General features: G+C 40.1%; 1 protein-coding gene across 1 annotated transcript in view; it reads right to left on the bottom strand.

Annotated features, from left to right (window-relative positions):
* Window positions 1-2,232: 2,232 nt before the first annotated feature.
* LOC110001938 (alpha-2-macroglobulin-like protein 1) overlaps window positions 2,233-26,033 on the bottom strand; it is a 39,284-nt gene continuing 15,483 nt past the window's right edge. Inside the window, exons 14-37 of the mRNA XM_065960729.1 lie at window positions 23,782-23,927; window positions 23,555-23,704; window positions 22,370-22,510; window positions 22,167-22,254; window positions 20,921-21,056; window positions 17,989-18,214; window positions 17,509-17,635; window positions 17,270-17,391; window positions 16,129-16,180; window positions 15,789-15,872; window positions 14,779-14,955; window positions 14,577-14,655; window positions 10,947-11,103; window positions 9,720-9,794; window positions 9,369-9,528; window positions 7,898-8,103; window positions 6,241-6,453; window positions 5,403-5,527; window positions 4,439-4,529; window positions 3,481-3,549; window positions 3,291-3,396; window positions 3,097-3,138; window positions 2,673-2,714; window positions 2,233-2,405 (exon numbers count right to left, since the gene is read on the bottom strand). Of these exons, the coding sequence (XP_065816801.1) occupies window positions 2,395-2,405; window positions 2,673-2,714; window positions 3,097-3,138; window positions 3,291-3,396; window positions 3,481-3,549; window positions 4,439-4,529; window positions 5,403-5,527; window positions 6,241-6,453; window positions 7,898-8,103; window positions 9,369-9,528; window positions 9,720-9,794; window positions 10,947-11,103; window positions 14,577-14,655; window positions 14,779-14,955; window positions 15,789-15,872; window positions 16,129-16,180; window positions 17,270-17,391; window positions 17,509-17,635; window positions 17,989-18,214; window positions 20,921-21,056; window positions 22,167-22,254; window positions 22,370-22,510; window positions 23,555-23,704; window positions 23,782-23,927 (2,825 nt within the window). The 3' untranslated portion in view covers window positions 2,233-2,394. The remainder of the gene's footprint in view (window positions 2,406-2,672; window positions 2,715-3,096; window positions 3,139-3,290; window positions 3,397-3,480; window positions 3,550-4,438; window positions 4,530-5,402; window positions 5,528-6,240; window positions 6,454-7,897; window positions 8,104-9,368; window positions 9,529-9,719; window positions 9,795-10,946; window positions 11,104-14,576; window positions 14,656-14,778; window positions 14,956-15,788; window positions 15,873-16,128; window positions 16,181-17,269; window positions 17,392-17,508; window positions 17,636-17,988; window positions 18,215-20,920; window positions 21,057-22,166; window positions 22,255-22,369; window positions 22,511-23,554; window positions 23,705-23,781; window positions 23,928-26,033) is intronic.

Raw genomic sequence — 26,033 nt, forward strand, 5'->3', positions numbered from 1 at the left:
ACTCAAAGTGGATAAATAACAAATGCAAACTGAGCATAGGCTGCAATAAAAGTTAAACTCACTTTGATCGTTTTACAACATCAGCATAACGTTCATAGTTCGCCTACGGGTTAAAGATAGTTGAAAGTTGTTCAAGGCATATTATTGCAATGGTAACTTACATGATCTCCGTCCCTTGTCTGTCATTGATAATGTTCGTGAACGGTTGGATGCGCGAGTCGCTTTAAATGTTGCGGCCGCAAGGAATTGTGGGGCGTCAAATCTCATCTCCTTTCGTAAAGGATGGTCCAGTGTATCCTATGCTAAAGGAGGTTATAAAGGAAGCATTGACCCACCTTTCCTTAACTTTTAGAGAATTCGAACGGCTCTTATCATGGCCGCCTCTTAAATGCTTCCGGGGTTAAGGTAAAGTGGATAGTGAAAGGAGATAGGAAGGACAATTCGAATGCACCCTTTGAACCAGGGGTCCCCAAACCTTTTTCTTTGAAGGCCTCATAACTTCACCTTGATGGGGGGCCAGGGTCTGTATGTAACAGAAAATAACATGTGCAGGCATGACTACTGGTATTATCGTGGAGATGGATTTTATCCCAGGAGATTGATTCAGTTGAACTTGGTGTACAAATTTATTTTGCAGAGCTAACAGTCCACTTTTTTTAACAGCCACCGCCTCTTGACAGATGAGACAAACAACCTTTTCTTTGCATTGAACAGAAAAAAAATCATTAGTCCACTGTTGGTTAAATACCCTGAATTCTGAATCAAATTTTCTCTTCCCTAACATGTAAGTTAATAATGACAAAAGTTCACAGCTAAAGAACATTTTATTTGAAATGCTAAACTTTTATAGGCCTATGACAAAAAATATATATATTATAATTTTGATTTTTAAAATGCATTCTGAATTGTTCTGAGGGCCGGGCCAAATGTGGGGAGGGGCCGTATCTGGCCCGTGGGCCGTAGTTTGGGGACCCCTGCTTTGAACCATGTCATCTCTGTTAACATAGAGGAAGCTTATGGCCTGCACTGCAGCCAGTCAGTGGAGGGAGCACTAAATCTTTTGGCTTCACTTGAGGCCAGGTATTCCAGGCCAGATAACGGCAACTTTTAAGATGGTTTCTATACTGATTAGAGCTCTTAAGAACTCAATGTTGTGCTTTGCCTGTCAGCACCTGTGTGTCCAATCAGACTCAAAGCTAATTGTTTGCTCTTACTGACATTGTTCCCTCTTCCTAGATCCTTGCTTGTGTTGTGCTTACTCTCTGATGTACGTCGCTTTGGAAATATTTTGAATGAAAGTGCTGCATTTTCCATATTCACCTGGACATGGAAATTTGAGCCTAAAGAATGAACAAAAATACAAATTATCTTAATTTGCATTGAGCTTGGATGCATGATTAACCAAATCTGGACTTTAAATACCTGACTCACTGATCAGTCATCTTTTGACTCTTCAAATGGTTAGATTTGGATCAATCAATAAACTTAACACGACCTTTATCCCTTGCATTAATCCTGCATTGCTACAAAAAGGGTTTTTTTACCTCACTGAATGAGTGACTTTTGAGCGGTGGCAGAGCAACCTGGAGATAAAACAAACATCTTAGAGTTGAGTGGTGGACAGCGGGGGTAGCACCAGGACGTTGGTTCTTCCGTTGATACAATCACTGTCCAGCCCGATTACCATTACATCAGTATTGTTTTTCAATTTAGTGCAACTGACCTGTCACACAATGCTAGCTCCCTACTCAGATAATGCATATGGAGTGAGTCGTGAATTAACATAGTTATTTTGTTCTGGTAGCATTATTTCATAGGGGATAAGACTACCTGTCGTTTGGCATTTTTGGACAAAGCAGCACATCTTGACAGAACACAGAAGGCCGTACATGTTCCATAGTAACAGGTAACCAGGTATGGGGTGGCACTCTGTGGACATGGGAGGGAAACCATTCTCCCTATTGAAAGTCATGAACTATTTAATCCTCTTTGAAACTACTATTTTGAGATAGGTTATGATGACTCATCATATTTGTTGTATTAGTTCTCATAAAGTAGTGTTTCCTATAATCTTCTAATCAGATGATCTAGGTATGTTCTTTTATAAACTTGATTTCACTCCAATTAACGCCACAAAGACACTTTTCTGAGCATGTCTCCACTTTCCACACTTACAGTAACTGATCTGTTGAAACAGCAGGCAAAACATTCAGAGGTCAATGGACACCAGAGTTGTTTGAAGTTGAATGCGTTTTATTGAATGTGGCACGAGTTCCATGTTTCACACGTACACTGGTTACACAGATGTTGACTGTTTAGTTACTTTGAAAAAATGCATTTCTTTTTTTTTTGTATCAAACTGAAATCAGTGAGGAGCTGAGGGTCGACCAGACTTCAAACCTTTCCTGCAAAAAAAACAAAAAACAATAGAAAATAAACATAATTATTAACAGCAAAGGCACAGACTGGTTTCTTTCTTTTGTTTGATTGATTTTGTTTGCATTCATCAATTTAAGATCACCGGAGAGAACAATTCTAATGTCATGAATCTGTCATGAAACACGTCATGAATCTGACGTAGCTTTTTCTTCTAAACTTTCTAAAGAGCAGATTTAAGAAAAATCTGAAGAAGATATTGGTGAATGAGGCCCAATGGTATTAAAGACAGTTACCTGCAACAAAAGGGTAGTTGTAATTGGCCTCATCTTGATCACCTGTGAGAGAAAAAAAGGGTAAAGTTTGTGTTTTGTCTGAAAAGTATTTTCACTTTTCAGGTGACGTACATCTCTAAAGGGAGCAGGGTTTGTTAAAGTGAGTAGTGGTCTCTGTAAATGATGTCTAGTGCAGAGAAAGTATCTGGTTTACTTTGCTGGTAGTAGTCATAGATGTTGACCACAGACTGGTTTCTTTCTTTTGTTTGATTGATTTTGTTTGCATTCATCAATTTAAGATCACTGGAGAGAACAATTCTACTTTTTTAAAAACACGTCATGAATCTGACGTAGCTTTTTCTTCTAAACTTTCTTAAGAGCAGATTTAAGAAAAATCAGAAGAAGATATTGGTGAATGAGGCCCAATGGTATTAAAGATGGTTACCTGCAACACAAGGGTAGTTGTAATTGGCCTCATCTTGATCACCTGAGAGAGAAAAAAAAGGGTAAAATTTGTGTTTTGTCTGAAAAGTATTTTCACTTTTCAGGTGGTGTACATCTCTAAAGGGAGCAGGGTTTGTTAAAGTGAGTAGTGGTCTCTGTAAATGATGTCTAGTGCAGAGAAAGTATCTGGTTTACTTTGCTGGTAGTAGTCATAGATTTTGACCACAGCTGGCTTCAGGTCCGACACTGGAAGTTCCTGTCTGAGCTCCAGGTCATATTGGATGGGGATGTCCTTTGATAACTGTTGGAAGAAAAACAGACGAGGCAATCAGAAAACAAAATCTGCCGAGCATTAATTATTCTCGGTCACTGCGATGTCTCTCACCTCTTTTATGTACACCACAACATGGTCATCCTCGTGTTCAATACGCTCCACTTGTGCTTCACCTTTAAGCTGTAAGTGAAAAACATCAATAAAAAGCAGTATGACTGGATAGGATCAAAGAAAAGAAAGACTAGAAAGACAAGAAAAGAAAACAAGTTTACAAAATTAGATTAGATCAGGTAATACCATTTTAGTTATCTTGGAGCGTGTGTCATTCAAAACTGTTGAGTAGGACGTTGAACTTTGATTTTTTTTTAAATCATTCATGATTCTGATCCTAGCAGAGAGCAGATTCAGACTGCTCAGCGGGAACAAAACGCATGTAGTTCGAACAACAAAGCATTTTTAAGATGAAGATGATCTTAATGTTAGATGTTTATTCTGTATTGCTGTAGTGTCATGGTCATCTTAAAGGGATACTTCGCCCGTTGAAACATGAATCTGTGTTGACATTAGGTCATACATGTAGTAGAAATGTGAAATACATTTTTGAAGTTGGTGCCTTCTTGACCGAGAAAAGACAGAAAGTGTCTTTTTGGCTCATGTGGATGAAAGACACCAACTCCCAGAATGCACAGCACCGCAGGTCACTCCCACCAAGGTCCTCTACAGACATTTACTTCAACACATACGGCCGTTTCCTCAGCTGTTTATGAGATTTCTTCCAGAAGGAATTGGCATCTTCGAAATTCCTGGCAGAAAACAGATTCTATGTCTGTGTCCATAGACAAACAGTGAGAGCACCAACAGAGAGGGGCGTGGTCTGACACAGCTCATTTGCATTTAAAGCTACAGACACAGAAACAGCCTGTTCTGGGCAGGGCTGAAATGTAGGAGTTTGGCATGCTAAATCACAGTGGATTTTCAGTAAGAATATTACATGTTTTGGGGACTTCTGAGACTCATTTAAACTGGTTGAAATGGAGATTAATATGTTTCCTTTAAGGTATTATCTCACCTCCTTCAAAGACTTTTCGTCTGGGACAAATCCAGAGAGCATTTTGATATCCACGATCACCATGTTTGTAGTTTCTCGTTTTCCCGTATATCTGTAACACAACAAGAAAAAGTAGATTTTACTCAGTGTGACCGAAGCCTTTTTGTTTGCAGGCACACATACAATCTGAGGTTCTTGGAGAGGGTTCTTATAGTTAAGATATGTTTGAGCTGAGAAGCTACTATTCAGTTGTGATCATTTCCTATTGTACATCCATCAGCAGCTTCTGTACGCTGGCGTACTATTCCCTACATGGACGTTACAATCCAGACACCCTCTCACATCTAAAGACATCTAACTTGCATGACATGAAGTTCTGCAAATCTATGGTCCTGATTCACAAAATAAATGTCCAGCTTTTGTGCCTTTACCTGTGCAAATTAGACAAAACAACACAGTTTAAATGACAATGCATGTGCAATGGGTTAACTGTGTTGCAGAGCAAATTGTATTTTTGTGCGTCAGTGCTTTTGCACATTTTAAAATCAGCCTTAATGCAGTCGTTTGGGGGAAAACTGGTCCCTTTGTATGCAAATCACCCTCATTGCTAAATTCACAAACAGCCAGGGCAGTTAGAGTGAAAATATGATAATCTGTTGAGACTTGGTGGTAACTGTTACTTGCAGAATTTCCAGTGATCAGAGATTAGGACGTACACAGTTAATACATGAAGTTTGTCATTACTCCTCACATTTATCCCTTGCTCCTGTGATGTCATTGGGAAAAAAAAAAGCCTTCAGAACATTTCAACTTTTACCGCAATTTCTTTAAAAATAAATCTGCCGATGTGAAATCAGTTGAAAGATTTTGTGTGCAATGTCAGCATAAGTTAAAGGTAAACCTGGGATACAAATATTTGTTCAGAATGACAGTAGTGTTCTGTCACTGCTGCAATATCTGCAACAAGCTGTCAATGACTACTTACACAATCTTCAAAGTCAGAGTCATCGTAGGTCTGGTAGATGAGCTGCTGCACTCAGCCTTCGTACTGACCTCCACGTCAAGTGTTGTTGCTATGGGAGTAGGCGGGACGTTGTAGTGATAAGAAATCTAGGAAAAGTCCCACAAGGAAGTTAATTATTTTCATAAAAATCAAACAAACAGCTATTTTTAAGTAAATTGTAAATATGGCAGTTCTCAACTTTCTGCAGTACTACAGAGCCAGTGACAACAAGGCATCGCTCTACTGTCAGACATGTGCACACATAGACAAGAAAGGGGATTGAGCACCAGCCGTTTTGCCCTCTGCACAGAGATTGCTTCGACGTAATAAGAATATCAGGTCTGGAGACCCCCTGTCTGCTGCAACTGCCAGCACACTTTAACGCACATATTTACTTGCATAGTCACTCCTTCAGTTTGAGTTACTCTGACACAGCAGCAGATATCGGATATATGATCAAAGTATGATCATAACTGTTGTTCATTTTGTCAAATGTTTTCATAATGCTTTCAATGCTCCAGTATTGTGACATGTGTTATTATGTTAAACTAACTTCTTACCACTATAGTTACTAAACCATACAAAAATCAGCATCTCTTTATTTCCTGTCAATATTGAAGATCAAAACACTATAAGCTCTATGGGACGTAACCATTCACCTGTGTGACTAACATCCCCTTCTCTGTTTCTACATGAGGCCCTCACCAACCAATGTTCCTGTTCCTTTTTTGTCTTTGTCATTTCATTCAATTAAATATGAACAAATGTGAAAGTGTAGGGGGAAAAAAGAGAAACAGGAGGAGCTTCAGTTATGACTGACCTGCACTGAGACACATGCATTGCCCTCCACCTCCACTGTGTACTTTCCTGTCTGGTCCATCACCAGCTGCTCCTGGTAGACCAGCTTGTTGTCCTGGTTCACTTCAAAATCAATCTCCTCATCAGAAAACTTGACATTCACTGAGCTCGAACCTTCAGGATTGAACACCAGGGTGGAGTAGAGAGCGAGAGCCTGAAGGGCCACCACTGTGTCCTGTGAAAGACATAAATTACAAATAATTATTACTTTGAAACTCCTGAGAGGAACTTTAGTTTAGTGTTAATAATAATAATGTCTCCTGCAGACAAAGCTGCTCATCATATCACTGTTGATTATGTCCTGCACGTGTGTAAGAAGTATTGACAAAACATCTCCTTCTGCTTTTGTTAGACGGTTAAACATGTCACAAAAAAAGTAGAAAAAAGAAAGCTAATTCGACAAATTGAAGTGAATTAGTATGTGTGACAGCTGCCCTGCACCAGCACAGATTAATATATAGAAATAATCAACCGCCTCAATTTGGTCTTGTTTGCTTTTGTGGGGTTGTTTAGAGGCATCAGTGTTACAGTCATTTCAGTCAGTTTAAAAATGAGATTTAAAAAATCCTCATTGAGGACTTAAAACAGGTGAAGACATCTTGTTTTATAAAGCGGAGAACATACTACAAGAAGAACTGATTTTGGGCCCGATTCCCCCTTCAAACGATCCTAGGCAATGTCTTTATCTTTCAATTGTTCTTAAGATTATCTAGTCAGATGTTCCTGTGGTGTGAGGCATGTTAAGGCTAATCTGATCTGCTCAAAAGGACATGTTCCATATTTACGATCTTCTGTTTTGTGTGGGTAACCCAGAGGACAGCCTAGCATGCACTCTGGTGGTTTGGTCACATCGTTTAATCTATTACCATCAGTCATCATGTGGGGGCTCTCTCACATTTGAAACATCTCTTAGGTTTTAAATATCTTTTACTGTTGGCCAGGCTTTACAGACATAGCAAGTTTTATATACCGATTAGGGCTGGGTGATATGGACCAAAACTCATATCTTGATATTGTTTAGCTGAATGGGGATGCTCGATATATATCGATATGTATTTTATTAACAGTGAAAACACATGGAAAATAAACTGCCTGTTTGTGAATTTAAATAGTAATATTATAAAATAAAAATGTTCCTTAAATACAATAAAAGAGAGAGACAGGAGGGACAGACAGTCAGTCATCATCAGTGAGATGAGAAAAAGGTGACCTGACACCTCTGTAACGTTATTTTAATGCAACATAAACTATATCCATATTAACGATGTTGTCTTACCCTATATCTTGTTTGAAAATATATCCATATATCTTAAAAACTCAATATATTTCCCAGCCCTAATACCGATCTTCAGTTTCAGCAGTTTCAGACTCACCTACAGCTGTGACTAGCCTCAGAGCATGTGAGCAGACCCTACCCCGTAGAGACCATCCACTTATACATCTAATTATTTGGTTGTGAAAAGTATTCCTTTACTCAGCCAATTAGACAAAAGGTTCAAATACAAAATGCAAAAATTGGAGAGCATAATTTGGTGTGTGTTCAGAAACTGGGTGGCCTGTCCAAAGAACGTCTACCTGGGCAAATAAGATTTCCCAGCTCTAAACTATTTGAGGGTTACCTGCGTGGAGGAGAAGCCTCCATAATACTTTTGCTGCCTGGTCAGCCATCTGACGATGCCGCTGGCGTAGCCCAGTGCTTCGGGGGAAGGAGGGGCAGCAGGAAGCGAGTATGGCGACAGTAGGGCGAGCAGCACGTAGGAGGTCATCTCCACAGATACAGACAAATATCTGTTTGTCGCTGTCTGAGCCCAGTGGGTGAAACCTCCTGCACACAGACACAAACACACAAAGGTGAGGGACATTCAGAAACAAAGCAGGATTTCATTTTTGTAGTTTTTAGATATAGAATCAGTTAGAAAGAAAAATAATATGATCCCATGAGCATGAGGGGGAGGATTGCATTAAAAACCCACCAGGGACTTGCAGAGTGGCCTTCTCTGATCAAATTATTAAAAGAAATCGTTACAGCAGCGAATGCAGAATTTATACACAACATTTATGTTTCAGCCAGTGTTTAAAACATCAAAAAGACATATAAAACAATTCAAATAACGTCTGAACTTGGTAGCAAGGTAGATGGTAGAGCAGCTCGTTGTCCAGTGGTCTAGCACTCTTCATGTTTCGGCAGCTTTAATGTTTTAATGTTTATTGACATGGCTACTTTTGAACTATTTATTTTTTATATTGTTTATTCGACAACATGCCTTTAACTATTGCTCTTATGTTATGCTTTTAATGTTGACTGTGTGTGTTTTATGTTGTTTAATTAATATTTCTGTGTTTTACATGTGCAGCTAAATTGTCTTTTGTTTTGATTGCAATGACAATAAAGATCTATTCAATCATTTACAATGTGGAATTTTTGGCTACATTGTCTAAGTGTGCATAATGGACAATGGAAAGTCTGTTTTCATATCTATGGGCTTGATTGTTGTAGCATTCACAGGTATGCACAAGATTTTTTTATAAATCCAACTCTCTGAGACGGAACATGCATTAGGGCAAGCGCTTCTTTCAGCCCTCTGTTCCCTTAAAAACTTAAATGTATCAGTAAATGCAAAAGAATATATTTAACTGAGCATTGGGAGCGTTTCTGTGCTTCCATGTTTGTCTTATGGGCAGAGTGGAAGTCTGTTTTGAACTCACTGATGTCCATCTTCATCAAGCATCCTCTAAATACCAGGGACTTACTGCACCACAGACTAAACTTTAGACCAGGTTTTATTTGTTCTCAGATGCGGCAGTTTTCTAAATCCTCAAGATAAGAACGGGTCACATGTGCGCCTGACCACACATGATTTTAAGACTAACACAAGCCTGGGAGCTAACACAGGTGCAAGCTCATTTGCTATTCAGACAACATGAGCGCTGGGCAAGAAAATGACAGTGGCATCAGGCTCTGCACTAGGCTCCAAGACGCTCTGCCCCGGGCGTAGGATAGTGCAGGAAGTAACGGCTGAAACCAGCTCACAAAGGGAATCCATATGGAAATTTTGATTGGTTAGAATAACTTATTTCAGGGTGACACACCTTCTTTTATCGCCACACTGTCAAGGTGACTCAAAAGTTTGTAACTGGTTTCCATGTCTCCCGCCAGAGTGAAGACATACGCCTGCAGAGCTGTAGCGTAGGTGTTTGCGACGTTATCGATCGTCTTTTTCAGGCACGAGAGGCTCTTAGTGACAGTTTCCTGTAACAGATTGAGAGAAAACAATATAATTAATAAAAGAAGTAAATCATAGGACTGATTTTAGATCATTTTCACAACAACATCGTCCATCTTTACAAACAGTGGATGGGATAACCGGATGAATCATTTAATAACATAATCAAACGGTTTACAGTGAAACCACACAAACTCACTGAGAGGAGGGTACTCACAGTCACAGTCGGGTTCATCTCCAAGAAGGCAGCCGTGATGTAAGCAGTGATTATCACTTCATCAGACACACCGCCCTGCAGAGAGGAAGCATCATACAGACATTATCATCACTACAACTTCCAGAGGATCAATTCATAAAATTATTTTCAGTCAGCAGATTTCCAGTGGTTGGTCAAGGTTGGCAGGTTTCTTTTAGGGCTCATCAAGAGTAACATAAATTATGAGTTGTGGTGTAAAGTCCCTCTGCACCTTTAAGAAAAAGCTAAAGACCCAGCTCTTTCATGAATACCTACTAACTTAATGATGATGGTCTCCATATTATTGATGATGATGATGGTAATGGTTTTTGTTTGATACTGACGACTTATAAGATGGTTTCTATACTGATTAGAGCTCTCAAGAACTGCTGTCAATGTTGTGCTTTTACTCTGCGTATTGCCTGTCAGCACCTGTGTGTCCAATCGGACTCAAAGCTGATCATTTTCACTTACTGACATTGTTCCCTTTTTCTCTAGATCCTTGCTTCTTTTGTACTTACTCTCTGATGTACATTGCTTTGAATAAAAGAGTCTGCTAAGTGAATTGTAGAATTGTAAAGTCCACACTAAACTCTAAGCTAGTTTCTATTTTAAATTGTGTCATAATTTGGTTCCAGTCTTTCCTCTCATGTCTAATCGGCTCTGGACAGACTAAGGGCTGAAATAACATTGGTAAACTGACATCAATCCACAAACAGAAACTAAAATGTTTGTCATATATGACAAAATATTATGATAAGGTTATGACTAAAGCCTACAGCCTTGATCTACAGCTAGTGTCAAATAACAGTGACGTCTTTTTGTGAAATGATCTCCACTCATGGAAAACCAAAGCAGTCACAGAGAACACACTGCTGACACCAAACAGGTGGTAAAATCATCTTCTAATCCTCAACCCTCCAAGTTATCCTACTTGTCAAAACCATCGCCATGGCAACCGTGTTAGAAATTCAGGATTCTTAAGCCAAGAATCTGGTAAAGAAAAAAGGGCTATTTTTGACTCTTCCTTAGCACACATAATTCAATGAAGAATAGATTTTAAAATCTTGTCATTTCTAAATGTCTAAAGACGGGAGAATATCTCATAAGTTTTGTCACATGTGCAGTTCATAACAAAATGGTAGGAATTTTAAAACTCTCGTAATCAGAGCCCAGTTTATCCTTCTTTTGTCACTTGTTTCTGATTACCTTTATTTGGTTGTTGAAGAATTTTCCCATCAGTTTAAAATTGCCACTGCCCTTTTGACTGTTTGTTAGCCAGATCATAGCATCGTTGATAACTTTCGGATCGATAAAGATGAAATTCTGAGCCTTGACAAAAGATCTCATCGTGAAGGCGGTCAGCCTGCAGAGTAAAAAAAAAAGTTAGATATTTGAAACAACTGGAAGCACTCGATACAAGTTTTCATTTTTCACAAAGGGCACTAATATATCAAATATAACACTTAATTAAAACCGCAAGCGGACATGAAGGGCCCTCGCACCCCTGTGCATGTGTGTCGCAACCACGGGAGTGCAGCAGCAGCGGAACGTGACTAAGCAGCAGGCTGTGCAGTTCGATTTGTGTAAAAGTCGTAGTACTGGCATGTTGAAATAGGCAGTGTAGTGAAGATCACATTAAATTTTGACGTAGAGCAGTTCAGGCTGGCACTGTTATGATAGCTATGAAAGCTGGAGGAAATTGAGCATTGTATAGAGGATGTAGTACTTACTCTTTGCTGTAGGGGGCGCTATGGTTGAAGTTGACTATTGTTATGTCAATGTGTTCAGAGGCCAACCCTGATCATACATGTGAAATTTCAATCAGATCAGACAAAGTATATAGGATGTAGTACTTAGTCCTTGCATTAGGGGGCGCTATGGTTGAAGTTGACTATTGTTATGTCAATGTGTTCAGAGGCCAACCCTGATCATACATGTGAAATTTCAATCAGATCAGACAAAGTATATAGGATGTAGTACTTAGTACTTGCATTAGGGGGCGCTATGGTTAAAGTAAATGATTGTTATGTCAATGTGTTCAGAGGCCAACCCTGAACATACCTGAGAAATGGGAAAAAGATCAGACAAAGTATATAAGATGCAGTACTTACTCCTTGCAGTAGGGGGTGCTATGGTTAAAGTAAATGATTGCTATGTCAATGTGTTCAGAGGCCAACCCTGATCATACCTGGGAAATTTTAAGCAGATCCCAGAAAGTATGTATGATGTAGTACTTAGTCCTTGCATTAGGGGGCGCTGTGGTTAAACTTTATTATTTTTTTGTGTCACTGTGTTTTAAGCAGATCAGACACAGGGTGCATCCGAATTGTCCCTCCTATCTCCTTTCACTATCCACTTTACCTTAACCCCGGAAGCAGTTAAGTGGCGGCCATGATAAGAACCGTTCGAATTCTCTAAAAGACCGTTCACGAACAGTAACGATGATCGTAAAGTGACACAGATCATGTAAGAGATAAAAGATAAGAGACATTTTTATCAGATGATGTTTTATTCAACATATTTCATTCAATTCAGAATGTTTTGTGCATTTCTTCAGTTGTACATTCTTGTCTTGCATACATGTAACAATTAATTTCATATTTATTTTGATGTTGATTTATGAGTGGACAGAAAGGTGAAGGTTTCACTTTTGTTACTCGTAGCCTGGTAGTCTATATTTCTTTTATTTCAATCCCAACCTTTTGAAAATTAGGATTATTTCACCGGTAAGAAGGCACAGAAAGAGTTTTTTAGATGCGTTTTTTGTAGTCCATTTTCGGAACATTGTAGTTTCAACACGGCAGACCCACGTCATTAACCTCCGCCGGCCCGTCGCATTTAATGACGTCGCCTAGTGGAAAATGTGGTTGGATTGTCAGAGCAACGAGATCGCCTTTCCCTAAGTCCTTTATGAATTCTCCTAACATCTTTCCTTGACCTCATGACGTTTTCGCGGGGTTAAGGTAAAGTGGATAGTGAAAGGAGACAGGAGGGACAATTCGGATGCACCCAAAGTATATAAGAGATACAGCCACTTCCTGTTTGATGAGGATGTGATTGTGGACTTCTTGTTGAGTTTTGGGCGTGGGTGCAAGAGCCTTTTTTGTAGGTTTTGTCATGTTGGAAATGCATAGTAAAATTCAGAATTGTAGGTTCAACGTGCTGCGGGGGCTGAATGTTTGAAATATTGTAGGGGGCGCCACTGAGCCACTAAGCCACGCCCACTCACTTAAACGGTGTAAGATGTTTGACTTTACTACCAGGATTATATGTATGAAGTTTCGGGACAGTACGACTATGTTAAGCCCGTGAAAAAACAACGTCCTGTTTGATGGCGAGCGACGCGTCCGTATGGCGACAGTGTTGGATGTAGGCGTTTGAGGTTGAAAGTGTTGTATGGCCAAGGTGTTAGCATGGTCCACACCAATTTTGAGTGGGAAATGAGCTACCTTGTAGCAATGGCTAATGCTAATTGAGAAGCAGTAACTTCCTGTTGTCAACAGGTGGCGCTGTGACTAATCAAAAAATGTCGATCATGGATGTGTTCAAGGTGGGTCCCGTATCATGCATGAGAAATTTTTATATGATTGAACATTAGATGGCAGAGATATAAGCATTTACTTTTTTAGGAAACTTGCCAAAACGCTCAAAAAGGTTAAAACGCACGCCACGGCCACGTCCACGCCCTTTGACGAAATAACGTGCAGCGCACAACGAGATATGTTGAGCCTGTCTAGAACGCACTGACACTGAGTTTGCGTTGATCGGATGAGCGCCCTCGGACAAGTGCGTTTAAATAGGAAGGCTGAAATCTGCGATTTTGAGCGATTTTGGGCCATTATCGTGAAATTCAACTTTAATTTGTGGACTTCCTGTCGGGTTTTTTGAAACGCTGCAAGAGGATTTTTAGTCCGTCCTGACGAGCTTAATATGCGTACCAATTTCCGTGAGTGTACGTGAAAAAACCCTTTATGGGGAGGCCATTTTGAACATTTCAAGGGGGCGCAACTGAGCCATTTTGCGAACTCCGTTTACGAAATTTTTTGCGAGACCTGATGACCGTGGAAAGTTTGGTGAGTTTTCGGGCACCTTCAAGGCCCTCAAAAGTGGCCGCAAAGAGGCGGACTAAGAACGAGAAGAAGAATAATCGCTAGGGTTTCAAGAGGGTCCTCGCACGGTTCGTGCTCAGGCCCTAATTATAAGGTAAGTCTCTACGCTAGTTCTTCCATTAATAAGAAGTACTTAATAATACAAACATTCACATAACACAAAAGTAATATTACTGTTAAGAGCTTTTGAGTTATAATAGGTTGCAATGGCTGGTTCACGGTGCAAATAATTAACAGTGTGCATGTTAGAGAGGTTAGAGCAGCCAGACGACGCTATCAGGATTTTCAAAAAGATTTTTTATAACTGTTATCACTGCTACCTGGCTAAACAGGGTACAGTGAGCAGACTTCAATGGTCTTTGTTTTCATTTTGCAATGGTAGAGACTCATTGCAAGTGACAACATTGCATAAAAAGTAAGGAAATTTGTGTTTGGTAGGTTATTTATTTGTTGAAACAACGCTTCTTGGCAATAAATTGTATACCGTTGGAACGCCTGTTTATTTCCCTTTTAAATGGTGCCACATTTGTAAGGAACATGCATTTGTGGGATAAGCAGCAAAGCTGAGTATGTGGGTTCTGCCAATGAAAAACTTGCCAAATCTTCTCTGCCAATATTTGGAGTGAAATATGAACAAGGGAATGTTTAGAGCGACAAACTAAGGCTTCATTCAGTGGAAACCTACAATAAGGATTACATTTTGCTTGTGGATCAGTAATATTCTCACCAGGTGTTTCCTGATCCTCCTGATCCAAATGTGCTGAAAGCGCCGTCGTTATTTTTGTAGTTCAGCTGTCTCTGGTAACCTGTATAACATTAGAATAATGATCAATAGGGAAGTAACAGTATGAGCAACACTTCTTCTGTTGGCATATCTAAACGTATAAATGTTCTGTTTTAGCAGAAACGTTGAACTAACAGAGACTCACCGCTGGTCAGAAAGTTGGTACCCTTTGCCTTGATGTCTGGGGTCAACTGTTTTGTGTCTTCCAGGTATTGGAGGATGTAGATGTTGGGGGCCAGAACCGCCATGTTCTGCTCAGCGCAACCATATGGCATCCGCAGCAGACCGTCCAGGTTCTTCAGGGCTCTGCCCATGATGTCACCTGACAGCAAAACAGACTCACTATGAGTGCACATGCAACCAAACTGACCTTTAATCTCAAGATGGAGAATTTGTATTCTGCCTATTCTATGGCGGTATCTTATAGGAGACTCAATGGAACATTATTTATTTGCTTTTAGCATATTTAAATGTTTTGGGAAGAGGTCAAAGTTACAAAGAAAAGATCACTTCAAAATCAATCATCCATGACCCTCAGCTTCTTTTCAGAATTTATTCTGAGAAACATAAAAAGATGGGTAAGACGGCTGTTATAAAACCTTCCTTTAGAATTAACAACTTGTAGGCTCAACAGCAGATGTTTGAGAACAAATGGAATTAGTTTTAAGCACGATCAAGAGAATTATTTGTTCCTGTGGCCAATGCTGCATGAAGAATGACATACATTCTAGATTCTGCTTCTATGGCAATAATACTCTCAATTTTGTTTAGGCTACCATGTTTTATGTCAAGAGAAGCAGTTTTGCTTTGCTTTTTGTAAATATAATTGTTTTGCTTTGTTGATAAATTAAATAATTATATGCCTAGATATGTATTATTAAAATGTAAAGAGCTGTGCCTTGTGGTGCATAAAGTTAATTAACATACCGAGTAAGAATAACTGGAACAAATCATTAAACTTTTCATTGAAATATATGAATGAAATACAAATATGTCCAGCCCACAAACTGGTATTGTGTATTCAGTTATTTTACTCTGTTTTCCTGTGATAATTAATCAGTTTTTGAATGTTTTCTGGATATCCTGACATTAATGTTTTCCCTTGATAAAGGAGGAAAGTCTTTCCAGTCAATGTGTATGATTGTATTCGTTTACCCAGGACTGATACAAGAGAACGTCCAGATCCATCAATCTCATCCTCGGGGAGCTGTATCTCTACTTCCTCCGTCAAAGTCTCATCTGTAAACAGACAGAGAAACGAGCGTCTTATGAAGAGAAACTCAAATTAAAGTGTCATTAACATGTATGTGAATGGTCAGTGGATCAAGAATGAAAAAATAAAACAGAGTGAAAAGGAGATCAATGTGACACAATTTGGTGTTCAGGGAGCAACAACTACAGTAGGTATCTCAGTGATGAATTTAGAATATGAGACACTGTACATTTTTTTGGGACCATTAAACTACACGCGAGTAGAAAAACACAGCAAAGTTACCGTTTGGACACAGCAGCAAGTTGGACGACTTTATCTTCTCGATTCCCTCAGCCTGATGGGGAAGGAAACAGCACCTTATCGTTTGTGTGATTTGCAGGTATCATTTTTCATCCTGTGACATCCCATGATTAATCCTTTTTAAAAAAATGTTCCTCTTGTCTGTTCTTGAATTGCTGTCTTTGGCAGCTTCCACTCACCAACGTCATGACGCAAATATTTTTGAAGTCATATGACTGGTGTAACGTAACTATAGTAAACATTAATGATCAAGGGTTATTACAGCCAACTTCTCTGTCTGAACTGTGAAGTCAAATATGTTGATTTCAGTTTATTGAGTGTGTCAGCTCGTCCATGATGAAGTCTAGGAGCAATCTAAGAGGGCAGATACGCACATCAGTGACTTGTTCCCAAGCCCAGACGACTCAGATATTTTCTACACACATCAGCAAACATATGGTATGTGTTACCTCAGCTTCTCCAGGTGACATCAGCTTTATTATGGATGAAACTCAATACTGACTTTTACTTTGCGTTCCTCTCCAATACGTATAATGGTATATTATACTACAGTGCTCCCAATATTGAGCTTGTTTAAAGGTTAGTTGTCTGGCAACTTTGTGGTTAATCAGAGTTTTGTTGTTGTGTAGGTGGTGTTAGTGCGTTTGTCTACTCTCTCATGCACGCTCAGTGATCTCTGTGAATGTACACGTGGGGAACTAGAAGATAAAGGTTTCATACACCGGATTGGTTCTTGTGCATAATACGAAATGTAATCCTGCCGACACCACACACACACACACACACACACACACACACACACACACACACACACACACACACACACACACACACACACACACACACACACACACACACACACACACACACACACACACACACACACACACACACACACACACACACACACACACACACACACACACACACACACACACACACACACACACACACACACACACACACACACACACACACACACACACACACACACACACACACACACACACACACACACACACACACACACACACACACACACACACACACACACACACACACACACACACACACACACACACACACACCTTTGACTTTGTCATCTTACTTTTAAGATACCAACCTTTACTTTAAGAGTTCTTGAGACCGTGTCAGAACGACCTCTCTCTGGCACACTCACTACCTCGTTGTTGCATGTGATATCGGACACCACAGCCTCAGCAGTCGCAGAAACAATCACATCTCCTGAAAACAAGATAAACAAACACATTTTTTAAATATCCTGTAAATTCCAAAGAATCAAATCAATGATGTCTTCACTAAAATCGTATGCATCAGTGTGGATGAAGGCTGTGTTCTAACCTATGACTGAAGGGGTCAGGGTCCATCTGAAGCTTTTGCGCTCATTACCACACAGACATGTTCTGAACTCGTCTTCAAGGTATGGAAAGAGTGTGAAATCAGATGAGGGGGCTGGGGTCACAGTGACCTGTACAGAAGAGATAACAAAATAATAGATAATTGGAGATTTACAGAGCACATTTATTAAAATAAGAACATCAGCATATAAAGACAGTTTGAACGTGAGTCACTTGTGTTTATCCTTTGCGGGGTTTAATTGTGTTTGGTTGAAGGGAGAGCTTGCTCTTGTGTTCTACTGAGACAGAAATATTCTGATAAAACCATTTCTGTTTTTTAGTTAAGCTTACATTTCAACCAATCAAGTTATGTTCTGCAACCGTAAGTCACATAAAATAAAGACAATTACTTCATTCGTATTAGTTTCAGCTTTGAGCAGTTATTTGCTGACATTAGCTATTAGATCATAAAAACATTCATTACCATGATGCAGCTGGACAGGTAGTTGAAGACGGTCGCCTTCAGCTCAAAGTTCTCGCCTCGGATGATGGAGTAAGGCAGGCTGAGCTCCAGGAAGAAAGGCTGGAAGACGGTGAGCTCTTTACGAGGAGCTAAACCAAAACCCTGAGAGGACAAACAGAAAGCCTCCGTCTCCCAGGTGGTGATGGTGTCAGGAACAGTGAGGGGCACATTCTTGGTACCAGTCTCTCTGTTTATCAGCAGGAACACAAAAACAGTGTTGTAACAGTCCGTCTCCCTTTTTCTCATCCACAGTCACATTCAGCTTCCAAAGGTCTTGTGTATCTCATCCTCTCAAACAGAGGCCCACGTTCTTCCTCCTTTCTCAACCATACACCTCTCCCCAGATATAATGGACTCACCTGATATTCTCCACTCCACTTGTTCATCTGTCTTAAACTCATGTCATATTAACCCCCCATAATTTGTTTAGCTGAATGCTTTTCGTTGTCAGTATTTGCTGCCATAAGATACTATGAAAGAAGTCTTTGCTCCACAATATATTTACATTGGGTTTTCAAAGCTCTAATGACGTCCCACACTGGCAGGCAAGAAGGCTTCAGTTGCTACCTACACGTTTTGACCAGTTTTATTTTTTAAACTAAAGACATTTACTAGTGTTGAAAGTGATGCAGTAACCAATGAAAAAACAAGACCAGGTTGGACTTCTACAAAATGTAATCTGAGTAAGAAAACCCAGAGGTACATATTGTGGATTAATGATGTTAGACGCTCCGCTGTCAGGGAAAAAAAGAACAGACTTCCTCTAATCCTGCCATAAAATATTGTGTTAACTTGATCCAAATATTACTGCCTTTTAACTAACAGTACTGCCCCAAATCACTGATAGTGAGAGGGGACAGGGGTCCTGATACTATCGTTAGCTAACATTAACTAGCTAATGTTAGCTAATAAACACTCGCCTATGCTTGGATGATGATGAAGTTCTTGCCCTTCTACGGCAGTATTTTTGACCCAGTCACTTTAAAAATACACAAAGCTGTCAGTACTTTTGTAGACTTTCATCCTACAGGGCCCTAAGGGGAAGGATTATCTTCTAGATACAGTATATGTACAGTGGGTACGGAAAGTATTCAGACCCCTTTACATTTTTCACTCTTTGTCTCATTGCAGCCATTTGCTAAAATCAAAAAAGTTCATTTTATTTCTCATTAATGTACACTCAGCACCCCATCTTGACAGAAAAAAAAACAGAAATGTAGAAATTTTTGCAAGTTTATAAAAAAGAAAAACTGAAATATCACATGGTCGTAAGTATTCAGACCCTTTGCTCAGTATTGAGTACAAGCACCCTTTTGAGCTAGTACAGCCATGAGTCTTCTTGGGAATGATGCAACAAGTTTTTCACACCTGGATTTGGGGATCCTCTGCCATTCTTCCTTGCAGATCCTCTCCAGTTCTGTCAGGTTGGATGATGAACGTTGGTGGACAGCCATTTTCAGGTCTCTCCAGAGATGCTCAATTGGGTTTAGGTCAGGGCTCTGGCTGGGCCAGTCAAGAATGGTCACAGAGTTGTTCCGAAGCCACTCCTTTGTTATTTTAGCTGTGTGCTTAGGGTCATTGTCTTGTTGGAAGGTGAACCTTCGGCCCAGTCTGAGGTCCTGCGCACTCTGGAAGAGGTTTTCTTTCAGGATATCTCTGTACTTGGCCGCATTCATCTTTCCTTCAATTGCAACCAATCGTCCTGTCCCTGCAGCTGAAAAACACCCCCATAGCATGATGCTGCCACAACTATGTTTCACTGTTGGGATTGTATTGGGCAGGTGATGAGCAGTGCCTGGTTTTCTCCACACATACCGCTTAGAATTAAAGCCAAAAAGTTCAATCTTGGTCTCATCAGACCAGAGAATCTTCTCATAGTCTGGGAGTCCTTCATGTGTTTTTTAGCAAACTCTATGCGAGCTTTCATATGTCTTGCACTGAGGAGAGGCTTCCGTCGGGCCACTCTGCCATAAAGCCCCGACTGGTGGAGGGCTGCAGTGATAGTTGACTTTGTGGAACTTTCTCCCATCTCCCTACTGCATCTCTGGAGCTCAGCCACAGTGATCTTTGGGTTTGTCTTTACCTCTCTCACCAAGGCTCTTCTCCCACGATTGCTCAGTTTGGCTGGACGGCCAGGTCTAGGAAGAGTTCTGGTCATCCCAAACTTCTTCCATTTAAGGATTATGGAGGCCACTGTGCTCTTAGGAACCTTGAGTGCTGCAGAAATTCTTTTGTAACCTTGGCCAGATCTGTGCCTTGCCACAATTCTGTCTCTGAGCTCCTTCGGCAGTTCCTTCAACCTCATGATTCTCATTTGCTCTGACATGCACTGTGAGCTGTAAGGTCTTATATAGACAGGTGTGTGCCTTTCCTAATCAAGTCCAATCAGTTTAATTAAACACAGCTGGACTCCAATGAAGGAGCAGAACCATCTCAAGGAGGATCAGAAGAAATGGACAGCATGTGAGTTAAATATGAGTGTCACAGCAAAGGGTCTGAATACTGATGACCATGTGATATTTCAGTTTTTCTTTTTTATAAATTTGCAAAAATTTCTACATTTCTGTTTTTTTTTCTGTCAAGATGGGGTGCTGAGTGTACATTAATGAGAAATAAAATAAACTTTTTTGATTTTAGCAAATGGCTGCAATGAAACAAAGAGTGAAAAATGTAAAGGGGTCTGAATACTTTCCGTACCCACTGTAAATGAAAGAGATTGAAAAAGTGTCCCATGTTCTGTATAATGGTCAAAAGTGGCCAAAACTTGCAGTTGATTTTAATATCTGTTTTCTGTGGTTGTCGGATAATGAAGACATGGCAAAGCCATGTCCCCCCCCTCATTTCATAACAATAAAAAAAAACATTTGTGAAGTGTTTTTAAAACTGAGCTCACCCAATTTCTATCAGATCCCATATCCAAGTCTCTGGGAAGAAAGTACGGACTGTCACTATTGGTGGTGGAAGCGTTCCTCCAGAAGCCTCAGCAAGTTGTGGATTCATTGGCATAGGCTCATAGAAAACAACGTAACCTGAGGAAGAGCACACACAATTGCTCAAATGCCACAAAAAGTTTTGATTCATCACAATGTTTCGGTGATCATTTTTTAACAAAGGAAGGGAGGCCACACACCATATTTATAGATATTCAAAATGTCCCACATCTATAAATAATGAAACACATCTATAAAACCATAAAAAAAAACATACAGAATTAATATGTAAAGTTCAGTCAACACATCTGACTTGATTATTTAAGTCCAGCTGTTCATAATGTTTACAGGTTCTAATTTATTTATTTTAGATATATTTTCATTATTATAAACAGATGTGCAGCCAAGTTTAAACAGTAGTAGGGTGATTGTATGTAGTAGTAGGCGAGTAGTGCTTTGGATGAGATCCAACTTGATTTTTGGGTGGTGTTTGTTTATCACTTTTGGTGCATCCCTGAACTCATCCTTTAATAATGGATCAGAGTTTTAAATATGCCAGTGTTTTCTGATTGTGGTTACAAAATATTTTCCCATTGGGGAGTAATTTAAAGAGCATTTAAGGCTGGTACCTTTGGGGTTATTTTCTTTCTTAATAAGGCACACATCCCGAGTAAACCTGCTGTACCTGTCTCTGGCTGCTTTTACCCAGCAGTCGTTGTTTAAATCTGTGTTCGAGTTTGTCTGTTTCTTTTGTGTAGATCTGTCTGATGCGGCTAAACTGACTAATTGGAAGATTTTTTTTCAGATGGACTGGATGGAAAGATTGTCCGTGTACGAAAGAACATTTGTCAGGGTCTGTCATGTTCTGCCTTCACCAGGGTGTCCAGGAAGCTACTTTTGTCCTCATCATGACACATGGTGAACTTCAAATGTTCATGACAGTTATTAAGGTAGTCAGAAAATTGTAATAAAATGTCGACAGGACCCTTGTATAATATACAAATGTCATCTACGTATCATTTTCACGTGTTCATGTGTTTTTAAAAAAGGATTTGTGGAAGAGAAGATGTGGCTGTTTATACACGGACCTGCACCTACATGATGTGCGTATAACTACCTCTTTTTTTCTAACATCTGTAAAGACACCAGAAAATACTCTGTCAAAAGAGGGCAGTGGTGTGCTGTTTTAACAATATATAAATAAATCACCTTGATCAGGGACGTATTTCCTTCCTTCGTATTGGAGACATGAAGGGACTCGGACACCCAAGTTTGTCGCCATCTTCAGCCCTACATTCTACATAATCAGACAACATGAAGGTGTCACAAAAAAAAAGATATACAAATAAGATGTGCAGTATGTTGAAATATGTATTCTTGATATTATGTGTTCATTTTAGTGCATTAAATACCGTGAAAACGGTGTAAGGGTCATCTGTCACATCAGGACGGGGCCAAATGCTTCTTTTAGGCCTCACAACCAAGCACTCTATAGTATCCAGAACTTCAAAGGGAATATAGTACACCTTTGTGATGGGCAATAAGTCAAATATCTGAAAAAAGAAAGGTTTGGTGTGAAAAGGTTCTCCCATACCTTTCACCTGCCCCTACCTTCCCTACACTGACTGCAGCTTGCAGAGTGATGTGGGTGAGTGAAGGTTCTCCCATACCTTTCACCTGCCCCCACCTTCCCTACACTGACTGTGGCCTGCAGAGTGATTAGGCTGAGTGAAATCACCTGAGCTTAATTGGACAAAGTGAGGCCAGTTGGGTTGTTTCTTGTATAAAGCCAGACTCAGCCAGAGTCTATGGGGGAAATGTTTGTTGGTGGCAGCTTGCTGTGAGGCTGTGTTTTCTTTCAGTTTATTTAATCTAGTTGTTTTATTAGATTACCCGGGACTTTTGTTTTTGTTGTTTTGTGCTATTTTTGGTTAATAAATCAACCACCTTATTTTGCATCGATTTCTGCCTCCTGACATCTTTTTGCTCACCACCAGTGCCGAACAGCCACACTTAAGTCCCAATTTTGACGTTGACTTACAATCAGTAATTTAAATGTTTACTACAGGGTTTTTTTCTTAAATCTCAATCTAATGCAAAACTGCAATATCCCCAATTTGTGGGGAAACAAATCCCCACAAATCACCTACCCTAACTAGCCAAACAAACAGGGATGTAATTTATCACAGAGAACACACAGCTAACACCAAACAGCTGGTAAAACCCTCTGCTCCACCTCATTCTTTAAGTTATCCCACTTTTCTAAACCATCACCTTGACAACCGGATTTTAAGGAGGACTTTCCACTTACTAGGAGATACAGTAGGTGTAACTTTCGACTATGTTGGAACGATCTCAGCTGGTGCAACACCTTAAATGTAGCGCAAACTCTGTAATTTCTCAATTAGGAATTATTTCAAAAGTAGACTACGATTGAACTTATTAATAGCTGGTGCAACACAGTGCATTGGAGAAAAAGAAGAAATTGTCATTGAATAGAACTGAAACTGGGTGACCGATTATGTTAATTTGTCCAAAAGATCATGCGGATGTCATCAAGCATTATGCATCTACAGTATAAGTTGTCCAGCCATTACCCTGTTGCTGTCAAGACTTTTCCCAGGCTCCTTGATGAGGACGCTCTGGTCGACAATGCTCACACCACACAGAGAGTTTGGCTGGGCCGTCACCTGCAGGGTGTTTCCCTCTCCTGGGACAGCTGAGGACGGAAAAAACTCCAGCGACACCTGACACAAAGAAATACTGTCAGTGGTACACAACAACTATTATAACAAACAGAAAGTCTGTGAGACATAACGCTGACCTTGTGCCTGAAGCATTTCTCAGTGGAGAAGTCAGCACTGTGGGCGATCACCATCTCACTGGGGAGGACAGCGTAAGCCACAAGCTGGACGTCTGGGGACATCTCAGGGGACACTCTGATGTTAATAGACATCTCGCCCTGAGTCACTAAAAACAGTGAAACAGACTTTTTAATGGACAAGAATCATTTTTGCTTACAGTTTACAAAAAGGTGCACACATTTTGCATAGTTAGTGTGAAACAAATGGGAAACTAACCACCAGGTAACAACTACTAGTTACTCAGTACTGAGGCATTACTGAACCATTACATTCATTATCTATCAAATAATCATTATCTAGAACATGTGATGAAGAAGTACTCAATATCTACCCATTACTTAGTGTTTCCCACTAACTATGTAACATTTGTGTACCTCATTGTAAAGTGTTAACTTATATTTCAAATCACTTCAGAGATCGATAAAAAAGCAGTTAACCAATCAACTTTGAGGGTAGGCTTTCTAAGGCTGGCTAAACACTAGACGATTTCATAAATATCATAAATATTCACGATTAGAGTTTGGGCTTTCTCCGACGGAATTGGGTAATAGCCAATTAAAAGCAAGCAGACCGGGTTTGTCACCAACCAGATGTTGCGTGTACTTTCACAACTCAGAAACCTGGCAGTGAACACAAACACGCCTGGCACCCGAGCCAAGTGGAATATTAAAAAGGAGATCAGCTTGTGAAATTATGGCAACAATACAAGTTCCTTTATAATGTCTCATGCAAGTGTAACAGGTCTCAAAATGAGATCCCATAAGCAGATGAGAATTTCTGTATAACAGAAGAAAAGAATGAGACAGGCAACTGTGCTTCTTTTCAGTTCAGAGTCCCGTAACAAAGAGAGTCCATGTATGGGAGAAGCCCAGCGCCAAACTGCCTCCTGCTGGTGACACTGAAGTGGAGCGTTATCTGGCTATTATAGCACATATTAGTGATGATCTTTCCTGGTAATATTATTCCAAAATAAAAACATAGACACATTACATAAAATGTGACGACACATTTTGTGGGCTCACATGCTCCCTGACAAAGAAAAATGGCTCCTGACATTTCAAACAAACACTGAAACTCTTTTTTACTTTTTCCTACTTAAATCTACTCATCAGAATAAAACACTTCTTAAACTTAGGTCAATAATATGTGTGAGTGAGTGTGTAAGTGCACTTTAATATGAGTATGTGTATGGCATCATTACAGTGCAAGGTGATGTCTGGTAAGTGTTATAATGATGCAAGGGATAGTTCTGTATACCCCAACCAGGCAGGGCTTGCACGGCATTAAGTCCAGCTGCCCACATCTGTCGATGTGGTTGGTTGGAGGGTTGGCCAAGAGACTCATATGTCAGCAACTGGGGAGGTCTCCTGTCCCGTGCAGATTTTCTGATTAATTCATCCTTCAGCATCACTTGTCCATCATTTTGATCATCATGAATATCCTGATTGTACTCCTGCTCAACTGGCTGTTCAGGGTTCTCAGGTTGGATTTCCTCATCAGTGTGTTGTGCTTATTGCTCTTGTCTGGTTTCTCTTTCGGGTGAGATTCTTTGTGGCTGCTCATATGTGTGGCCTCTTGATGATGTGTTTCTGTGTGATTCAGGCAACCTTTGTAAGCTATCTGGGTTTCTCTTGGAATCACAGGTAGGTCTTACATTTTGGGTTTGAGGTTCACGTCGTGGTGGTACTCTTAACCAGTATTGCACTATGGGTGTTTCATTGTCAGAGCTTTCAGATTCACTGCTTTGCATTTCTCTCTGTTTTTGTTCCCACATGTGATGACTCTTTTGCTTATGTTTTCCTGTAGCTGGTGATGGACTCTTTTGTTGGTCAGGTAAGTTTGCAGGCAGGTCATTTACAACATGTAGGAGGTTTCTGTGCAGGACACGACTCTTACCATTACCCTGCTCCGGGAGCACTTTGTAAATGGGATTGTCGTTCACTTTCTCTTTGACAACATACACAGTTTGTTCCCAATAGGATCTTAACTTTCCTGGCCCTCCTCTTTCACTCATGTTGCAGACTAAGACTCTATCACCAGGTTGGAGTACAACTCCCTTGATGTGTCGGTCATAGTATTTTTTTCCTCTTTCACTTGAGTTTTTGCTGTTCTCACCTGCTAGTTGGTAAGCCTCTTTCATTCTCAAAGCCCATTTCTTGGCATAGTCTTGTGGTGTTTCAGGTTGGTCTTTAGCTGACAAGCCAAACATTAA

Source organism: Labrus bergylta, chromosome 11 (genome assembly GCF_963930695.1).
Source record: "Labrus bergylta chromosome 11, fLabBer1.1, whole genome shotgun sequence".
Lineage (NCBI taxonomy): Eukaryota > Metazoa > Chordata > Actinopteri > Labriformes > Labridae > Labrus > Labrus bergylta.